At 48.0% G+C, this 10,000-nt stretch overlaps 1 protein-coding gene across 1 annotated transcript in view; it reads left to right on the top strand.

The window, feature by feature from the left end:
* Window positions 1–10,000, top strand: part of ddb1 (damage-specific DNA binding protein 1) — a 69,503-nt gene that overhangs the window by 47,757 nt on the left and 11,746 nt on the right. Inside the window, exons 22-23 of the mRNA XM_080545035.1 lie at window positions 41–211; window positions 6,446–6,555. Coding sequence (XP_080401161.1) covers window positions 41–211; window positions 6,446–6,555 — 281 coding nt within the window. The remainder of the gene's footprint in view (window positions 1–40; window positions 212–6,445; window positions 6,556–10,000) is intronic.

Genomic DNA, 10,000 nt, shown 5'->3' with positions numbered 1-10,000 from the left:
CACGCTTGTCCAGGGTAACAGCAGACGTGTGCCCCCCCAGGTGCGTCTGTACGAGTGGACGGCGGAGAAGGAGCTGAGGACGGAGTGTAACCACTACAACAACATCATGGCGCTCTACCTGAAGACCAAGGGCGACTTCATCCTGGTGGGCGACCTGATGAGGTCTGTGCTGCTGCTGGCCTACAAGCCCATGGAGGGCAACTTCGAGGAGGTAAGAGGGGGCGGGGACAAAGTGACTAGCCTTAACGGACACTTACTGTCTGTAGACGGATTGGCTGGCGCCAGCTATGTGATTTACATTAGCGTTTCTGGGCATTTAGCAGACGCCTTTATCCAAAGCTTATCGACTTACAACAAACACATTTGACTACGTAAGCGGTTCGTCTGTCCACCAGTCACAGCAGGAACAAGTCTATGCTCAGGCCTGGGGCGGTTGGCGGTCGTCGTGTTAGAAGAAGGAAGACATTTCTTAGAGTCGCCGAGGTAGAGTCGCCGTCTAATGATCACAAGGTTGGCAGATCGGCGGTTCGAGCCCCGGCTGGCCACACGTCGAAGTGTCCTTGGGCAAGACACTGAACCCCAAAAATTGCTCCCAGTAAGCGGGCTGGCGCCTCGCATGGCAGCTTGCCGCCATTGGTGTGTGAATGTGTGTGTGAATGGGTGAATGAGAGGCCGTTGTAAAGCGCTTTGGAGCAGCAAAAAAGGCGCTATATAAGTGCAGTCCATTTACCCGTATAAATAGCAATTTCCTGCCTGATGAAGTCACTACTCTTGCTTGACCAATCATAATCTTCTGCGCCACAATTCTAGACAATCTCTTACAGGAAGGAAAAGCCTTCCTCCAGAGCCAGATTCCCCAGCATGCAGAAAGACCTTAATTATCAGTATTAAATGATATAAAACTACAACACTACCATTGAAATGTGACTGATACAAAAGGGGCTCAATGCAGGGTTCCCGCGCCGGGCTTAAAAAGCTGTTAAGTCTCAAATCCAGCAATCCGATTTATAATGCCTAAAAAGGTCCACCATTTCAGTTATTCGGTCTAAAAATGAGGTGCTTGGTCTTAAAATGAGATCCTGCAAGGAAATCAGTCCGACCACATCTATTTACGTGGAAATGAATCAAGCTGGAACAAAAAAAAAATCAAATTCGCTTCCTTTTTTGTCTGTATGGCAGTGAAATCCCTAATTTCATCACCTCGAGGATGACAAAAAGCTATCACACGGTGCCGCAAACAGGTCCAAAAATATATCCAAAGAGGTCTAAAAAAGGTCTAAAAAGGTCTTAAATTTGACTTGTTGAAACTTGTAGGAAACCTGTCAACGGCCGCCCCTGTCCCAGGCCCGACTACCTCTTTACAGCTCAGTGAGCGAGCCAGCTGGATGTCGCCAGGGTGTTGGCAGTTGGCAGTCTGTTCCGCGTTGTGACTTTGTGAGTTATGTGAAGTTTGAAGTTTAGCACTCGGAGCACCAAGTCATTTTCACCTACTCATGACGGGTCCTCTGGGATCAGGTTAACACCTTCCTGTGAAACACGGTCTAATGTACAGGCAGGGGTGCAAACCTGTCACCTTTCTGCTAAATTAGTCGTTTTTACCTGAGCTAACTCGTTTTCCTGTCTGCTAAACTCCGCTGCTGTTGAAATAACTTTTAGCTTCAGGCAGCTAGGTACAATCCCAGACAGCGTGGAGAACACAGTCACGGTAAACTGGGGGCGGCGGTGGCGCAGGAGGTAGAGCCGGCGTCTAACAATCGCAAGGTTCGGCAGATTGGCGGTTCGAACTCCGGCTGGCCACAAGGTGTCCTTGGGCAAGACACTGAACCCCAAATTGCTCCCAATGAGCGGGCCGGCGCCTTGCATGGTAGCTTAGCGCTGCGTTTCTTGTATGAAAGGTGCTATATAAATAAAGCTTTACTTACTTACTTACTTGATTACCTCCTACACCTGTAGATCAACTTACATTACCAAATGCATGATGCACATTTAATAGACAGACAGTAATTGCGTTCTCTGTGTTTACATTAGAGGCCACTGGTCTGGCTTGGAGTAACATAATCTGATGAGATGTGTAATAATAAAACATCTTCTAGCACCACGACTGCCAATGGCCCCAGGCCTGAGGAGACATTAGTTTTCCTGCTCTGACTGGTGAATAGATGATTCACTTACTTAGTCAAACGTATCGGTTTTAAGTTGCTTTGGAGTAAAGCGTCTAAAATGAAAACATTTTTTACCTTTGAAGAAAAACCTGTTATCTGTTAGCTTGTCACACAGTCATCCTTTTAAGTGATTGACTGGGAATATCCAACAATTTAGGGGACGCAAAGTTGTAGACGCCGCAGATTCCATGGATTGATCAGGGAATCAGTCATAGTCAGTCTGTTCATGTTGCATCTGACTGAAACGGATACAGAAATATAGATCGGCTCCCTACTTGCATAGCTAGTCACATGTAATGAGCCTGAGCTATATCTAGCTTTGGGGGGTGCTGTGTCTCAGGAGGTAGAGTTGCTGTCTAATGGAATGGAATGGACTTTATTTGTCATTGCTACAGTACAGGTACCAAACAACGAAATTTAGGAGGGGTGGCTCCCCTGGTGTTAGGAAAGGATTTTTTTTTTTTTTTTTTTGAAAAAGCATAAATGCATAAAATCACAAGAAGGTAAGGAGCTGGTTTACATCAATAAAGGCTATGTACACAATCCACTGTACTATACTGCACAGATAGTCAACTAGGGTTGTCATATTGCACAAAAGTCTTTTTTCACATTATTTTAAAGTGTCACAGTTTGCAGGCTTGAAAATGTACATGTTTGTGCCTCAGCACTAGCTGCCATACAATCCGTCCGGACTGTCCTGGGCCCAGAACTTAGGCCTTTTCTGTGTTCAGGGCCTTGACGGCCCTGTGGTAGAAGCAGTCCTTCAGTCTGTTTGTCTTAGCGGCCGGGGTCCTGTACCTCCTGTTCGAGGGCAGCTTGACAAAGTGTACGTGCCCAGGGTGGGTCGGGTCCCTGGAGATCTTGGAGGCCCTCCTGAGACAGCGTGTTGTACAGCTCCTCCAGAGAGGGGAGGGGGGCGCCGGTGATCTTCTGTGCTGTTCTCACGACTCTCTGTAGCGCGTTTCTGTGCGTTGTGCAGCTGTGGAACCAGTTGCAGATGCCGTAGGTGAGGATTCTCTCCACTGCGCCGTGGTAGAAGGCCACCAGTATCTCCTGCTTGTTGTGTTCTTTCCTGAGGCATCTCAGGGTGTATAGCCGCTGTTGTGCCCTCTTGATGGTGCCTTTTGTGTTGTCCTTCCAGGCGGCCAGGTCATCCCGCATGTGGTGTCCCAGGAATCGGAGGCAAATGATCGCAAGGTTGGCTGATCTGCGGTTTGCGCCACGGCTGACCAAATGTCGACGTGTCCTTGGGCAAGACACTGAACCCCAAATTGCTTCCAGTGAGCGGGCCGGCGCCTTGCATGGTAGCTTGCCGCCATTGGTGTGTGAATGGGTGAATGAGAGGCCCTTGTAAAGCACTTTGGATAAAGGTGCTAGGCCTATAAAAGTGCAGTCCAGTCCATTACTCTTTATAGTCCGAATACCCTTGTACGTCATGGCCATCACACTAGACTTTCAATATCTATTTTAGTCGGGAATCACTATGCAAATAATTAGTTTAAGTAAGAGTACGATTTCCTGTCATGCGTTGGAAATGTCTCACAATTATGAGACGGGATTTTAATTAAGCAATATCACACGAGAGGGAGTGCTGTTATAGAGCGAGCCTCGTACCGAAGATAATCACAGCCGTGCTGATATTCAGTATAGCAGCACAATCTTGAGTGATTCCTGACTAAAATAGATATTGAAAGAGTCTAGTGTGATGGCCGTAAAAACTTGAACTGGACTGTTACTAGGCAACCTGAACACACACACGTTCCTCGGTCTTCTCAGCGGACTGAATGTCGATGTTTATTTGTTTCAGATGCAGTTCAACGCCCAGCTTTGTGTGCCTCCAGTGTTTCCCTTAGGTTTGCTGCCTTGGGGAGGTGGCATGGACCTTGGCATGGACCCCCCCCCCCAGGGGGTAAGAGTCAGACCCTGCCTCATACCAGCGTCATGTCCAGGGGGTGTACTAACTTGTACATTAAGCCGCCTCACGCTACGGAAACAGGAGATAGGCTCCTGCCCTATGGGCCATTAGGCTCCAGAACCATCGGTTCTCAAGGCTACTTACTTATGTGGTCTTGACTACCTGTCCACTCATGGAATGCCTCTTGTCCAATCAGCTAACTGTTGTATAATGCAGATATTGCTGGCTGCAAGCACACTTAATGTTCTTGTACATATATATATATTTATTATTATAGCAACATTTGGCCCGGCTTCTTGTCCCACAGTTTTGGCACTAGGTGGACAATGAGAGGTGTCAAAACGTGCGGCTCGTTCCAACTCGCGTTGCTATTGTCCGACGGAAGGTTACGGCATACGGTTTACCCACAATGCCCCGTTTAGCGGACAAAAAATCCCATAGACAATGAATGGGGTAATATTCAAAACGCCACAGCTAAGCGTCTGAGTGACGTGCAGAGGGGTTAGCTAGACGTGCAGGGGAGTTAGCTAACTAGTGCTTACTAGCGCTAGTTAGCTAGTGCTAGTTAGCTCGGCCCCTGGGTGAGCTAGAGAAACGCGGTCTTCGCCGGGGGATGCAGTGGAGTGCCCCGGGGGGGGGGGGCCAGCCAAGCACACTTCGCAATTTCCACTGGAATTGTCCACAGTCTAGTTTTGGATTGTCTTGGATTCGCAACACAATTTAACGATCATAAAGTAATTTTTTTAGTCTCAACCCGGTCGATTTTAATGGAATGCATAGATTATAGCAAATGATCATCTTCAGACAAATAAGGCCTGCTTATAATTCACAGAAGCAGCTTAAACTCTAAGGTCAGTTGCTGTATTAACATAGTGATGTTAACATGGGAGATATGAAGGGCTAAGGGTGAGAGTGAAGACCGTTCCGTGCCTTCACACCGGCCTCGTGGTGCCCTCATGGGACAGCGCAACACGTGCTTAAGAAGCTCACCTCCAGGCTGAGTTTCCCCCCAAAGGATTGTTCCTCTCTCATTTACCCGGCATAGCGATCCCTCCGTGTTCACGTTGTTCTTTCTTGCGGCTTATTTTTCGGCGGTCTGGAGAAATTGTTATTCGTGGAGCTCTCGCTGCGAGAGAGGTCATGTTTTGATTGGACTTTAGAGCAATGGAGAGATGAGGTTTCTGCTTTCTAAGATTGCCGTGGTATCATCTGAAGCCTTTTGTAGGCTATGGACACATGAAAGTTTAATCCTTTTTTTTTTTTTTTTAGCAGTTGACTGAATATATTCTCCTATCAGCATCAACATGGAGGAAGAGTAGCAGGGGATGAACCAGCCAATGGGAAGCAGGGGATGATTAGGTGGACGTTCTCGTACGAGAGCCAGATTTGCAATTTACAGGATTCCCACGCTGGTCTTAAAAAGCCTTAAAGTCAAAAATCCAGCAATCCAATTTATAGGGCCTAAAAAGGTCTTACATTTCAGTTATTCAGTCTAAATTAGGTGCTAGGTCTTAAAAGATCCTGCAAGGAAATCAGTCCGACCACATCTATTTACGCAGAAATTAATCAAGCTGGAACCAAAGAAAATGCCAATTCGCTTCCGTTTTTGTCTGTATGGCAGTGAAATCCCTAATTTCATCACCTCGAGGATGACAAAAAGCTATCATATGGTGTCACGAATAGGTAAAAAATTCTATTCAGAGGTATAAAAAAAGCTATAAAAAGGTCTTAAATTTGACTTGTTGAAACTTGTAGGAACCCTGAATTTAGCCAGGACACCACCAGTACAAGCCTACTCTTGCGATTTTTCCAGGCGTCCCCTGCTTAGCTTCTAGTAAAACAAACCAGCAAAGGGGTACAGGGTGGTATGAGCTCTAGCAATGGACCTATCGCTAAGCCACGCCCCAAAATCGAAATTGTCCAATCATATCACAGCAAAAGTCACGACAGGCAGAAAACTCAGACAAACAACTCGCTAATATCTGTTGGTGAAAAGCTTCTAGACAAAATATTCTTGTCAGCTTTAAAAACATGTCTATTACTTGCTGTGGTGAATCTAAAAATCAGAAATTTGCCAACTCCCGCCATTGTAAGTCATTGAATGTCATTCAGTCACGGTCGGTCAGTCAGTCACTGTCAGTGAAGCGTTGTTTGTTTGTCTGAGTTTTCAAAGGGGGCGTGGCTTAGCGATAGGAGGGGGCGTGGCTTAGCGATGGGTCCATTCAACTCTCTGAAGATGAGCTTGTGGTGGTGTTGTTGTTGTTTTTTTTATGTCTGAATCACCTGGGATGTGCTTTCTTAGGATTCAGCGCCACTGTCATTCAAACTCCCTCCCTCCCTGGTCATCCCCCCCCCCCACCTCTCTTAGATCGCTCGCGACTTCAATCCCAACTGGATGAGCGCCGTGGAGATCCTGGACGACGACAACTTCCTGGGGGCGGAGAACGCCTTCAACCTCTTCGTGTGTCAGAAGGACAGGTGAGATTCAGCCTGTCTGTGTGTCAGAAGGACAGGTGAGATTCAGCCTGTCTGTGTGTCAGAAGGACAGGTGAGATTCAGCCTGTCTGTGTGTCAGAAGGACAGGTGAGATTCAGCCTGTCTGTGTGTCAGAAGGACAGGTGAGATTCAGCCTGTCTGTGTGTCAGAAGGACAGGTTAGATTCAGCCTGTCTCTGTGTCAGAAGGACAGGTGAGGTTCAGCCTGTCTGTGTGTCAGAAGCTCAGGTGAGAGGGTCTGTCTGTGTGTCAGAAGGACAGGTCAGAGGGTCTGTCTGTGTGTCAGAAGGACAGGTGAGAGGGTCTGTCTGATGAGCGTCTGGCTGATGAGCGACGAGGAGAGCCTGGACGACGACATCTTCCTGGGGGGGGGGGGGGCGGAGAACGCCTTCAACCTCTTCGTGTGTCAGAAGGACAGGTGAGAGGGTCTGTCTGTGTGTCAGAAGGACAGGTGAGATTCAGCCTGTCTGTGTGTCAGAAGGACAGGTGAGATTCAGCCTGTCTGTGTGTCAGAAGGACAGGTGAGGTTCTGCCTGTCTGTGTGTCAGAAGGACAGGTGAGATTCAGCCTGTCTGTGTGTCAGAAGGACAGGTGAGAGGGTCTGTCTGTGTGTCAGAAGGACAGGTGAGGTTCAGCCTGTCTGTGTGTCAGAAGGACAGGTGAGAGGGTCTGTCTGTGTGTCAGAAGGACAGGTGAGAGGGTCTGTCTGTGTGTCAGAAGGACAGGTGAGAGGGTCTGTCTGTCTGTGTGTCAGAAGGACAGGTGAGAGGATCTGTCTGTGTGTCAGAAGGACAGGTGAGAGGGTCTGTCTGTGTGTCAGAAGGACAGGTGAGAGGGTCTGTCTGTGTGTCAGAAGGACAGGTGAGAGGGTCTGTCTGTGTGTCAGAAGGACAGGTGAGAGGATCTGTCTGTGTGTCAGAAGGACAGGTGAGAGGGTCTGTGTGTCAGAAGGACAGGTGAGAGGGTCTGTGTGTCAGAAGGACAGGTGAGAGGGTCTGTCTGTGTGTCAGAAGGACAGGTGAGAGGGTCTGTCTGTGTGTCAGAAGGACAGGTGAGAGGGTCTGTCTGTGTTAGGGCTGTCCCAAACGACTATTTTTCTAACGATTAATCTAGCGATTATTTTTTCGGTTAGTCTAACGACTAATTTACCGATATTTTTTTTACTGTTCGATTAAAAAAAAAAAAATAATATTCTCATGTGTAGGCCCCTTAATTTCCACCTCACTGCTATGTTTAGCCAACTTGAATGCCAACATGGCCATTTAGAAGTCTGTCCATCACCACAACACATAGCTAGCTAGTAGCTACATAGCTAGCTAACGTTACTCTCGCTGCTATGTTATTATTAGCTAAATTGATGCTAACGTAGCATGCGAGCTACGAGCTAGATAACGTACAGTAGGTGCGAGCACCACAATGACAATAGGCTACCGTAGCTAGCCAGCTACATAGCTAACGTTACTAACACCAGAAGACAAGACATACAAACTGTGGTGAGCTACATTGCTTGTGTAACATTAGCTAGTAGCTATCCATTTTTCACTCATACACGGCCGGAAAAGTGAACAGAAATACAACAGTGACTTACGGTGGTGCTATCTTGCGGCTGTCTTCACAAAGAGCTCCAGGATGCTTTCGCTTGAGGTGCTCGTTCATTGCAGACGTACTGCTGTGATAGGCCATTTCATTTTTGCTTATTATTTTTTTGCTTATTTTTTTAAAGTTTTTAATTTACGACGCACCGACGCACATTACGCAAGTCGACGTATTGACGTAGTCGTTCCAACTTACGTCGACGAATCGTAACAGCCCTAGTCTGTGTGTCAGAAGGACAGGTGAGAGGGTCTGTCTGTGTGTCAGAAGGACAGGTGAGAGGGTCTGTCTGTGTGTCAGAAGGACAGGTGAGAGTCTGTCTGTGTTCATTGAAAGTGCTTGAATTCTCTCTCTCTTTTTAATTGTTGTCTGTGAGCGGATAATAGTTCCTATTATATCAATTTTCATCTAGATCTGTCTCAAACTATGCCGTGTTGGGCCCTTGATATTTAAGGGAATTTGAGTCTTGAAAGTCCTTGAAAGGTGCTTGAGTTTGATGTTTCAGAAGGTGGAATGGAATGGAATGGAATGGACTTTATTTGTCATTGCTACAGTACAGGTACCAAACAACGAAATTTAGGAGGGGTGGCTCCCCTGGTGTTAGGAAAGGGAAAAAAAAAAACATTTTAGAAAAAGCATAAAAGCATAAAATCACAAGAAGGTAAGGAGCTGGTTTACATCAATAAAGGCTATGTACACAATCCACTGTACTATACTGCACAGATAGTCAACTAGGGTTGTCATATTGCACAAGAGTATTTTTTCACATTATTTTAAAGTGTCACAGTTTGCAGGCTTGAAAATGTACATGTTTGTGCCTCAGCACTAGCTGCCATACAATCCGTCCGGACTCTCCTGGGCCCAGAACTTAGGCCTTTTCTGTGTTCAGGGCCTTGACGGCCCTGTGGTAGAAGCAGTCCTTCAGTCTGTTTGTCTTAGCGGCCGGGGTCCTGTACCTCCTGTTCGAGGGCAGCTTGACAAAGTGTACGTGCCCAGGGTGGGTCGGGTCCCTGGAGATCTTGGAGGCCCTCCTGAGACAGCGTGTGTTGTACAGCTCCTCCAGAGAGGGGAGGGGGGCGCCGGTGATCTTCTGTGCTGTTCTCACGACTCTCTGTAGCGCGTTTCTCTCCGCTGTTGTGCAGCTGTGGAACCAGTTGGAGATGCCGAAGGTGAGGATGCTCTCCACTGCGCCGTGGTAGAAGGCCACCAGTATCTCCTGCTTGTTGTGTTCTTTCCTGAGGCATTTCAGGGTGTATAGCCGCTGTTGTGCCCTCTTGATGGTGCCTTTTGTGTTGTCCTTCCAGGCCAGGTCATCCCGCATGTTGTGTCCCAGGAATCGGAGGGTTGAGACTCTCTCCACGCTCTCTCCGTCGATGAGCAGGGGCTGGATCTCTGACTTTTTCCTCCTGAAGTCTACGATGAATTCCTGGGTCTTTGACTTGTTTAGCAGCAGGTTGTTAACCTTGCACAGCTTGCTCAGTTGCTCTACCTCATCCCTGTACGCCGCCTTGTCCCCCCCCGAGATACATCCCACCACGGTGGTGTCGTCTGCAAACTTTACGATGTAGTTGCTGGGGTGGACGGGGGTGAAGTCGTGGGTGTAGAGGTTGTAGAGGATGGGGCTTAGCACGCAGCCCTGGGGGGACCCAGTGCTGAGGCTGAGGGCTGTGGAGGTGTGGGGGCCCACCCGCACCCTCTGGGGGCGGTCGGTCAGGAAGTCCTTGATCCACGCACATATAGAGTGTGATAGACCCAGGTCTAGTAGTTTGGTCACTAGCCTGTCTGGAAGGATGGTGTTGAAGGCGGAGCTGAAGTCCACGAAGAGCAGTCTCGCG

Source organism: Nansenia antarctica (assembly GCF_963989245.1).
Source record: "Nansenia antarctica genome assembly, chromosome: 14".
Lineage (NCBI taxonomy): Eukaryota > Metazoa > Chordata > Actinopteri > Argentiniformes > Microstomatidae > Nansenia > Nansenia antarctica.
The sequence above is the reverse complement of the archived record's forward strand: the minus strand, read 5'-3'. Positions and strand labels throughout refer to the sequence as shown.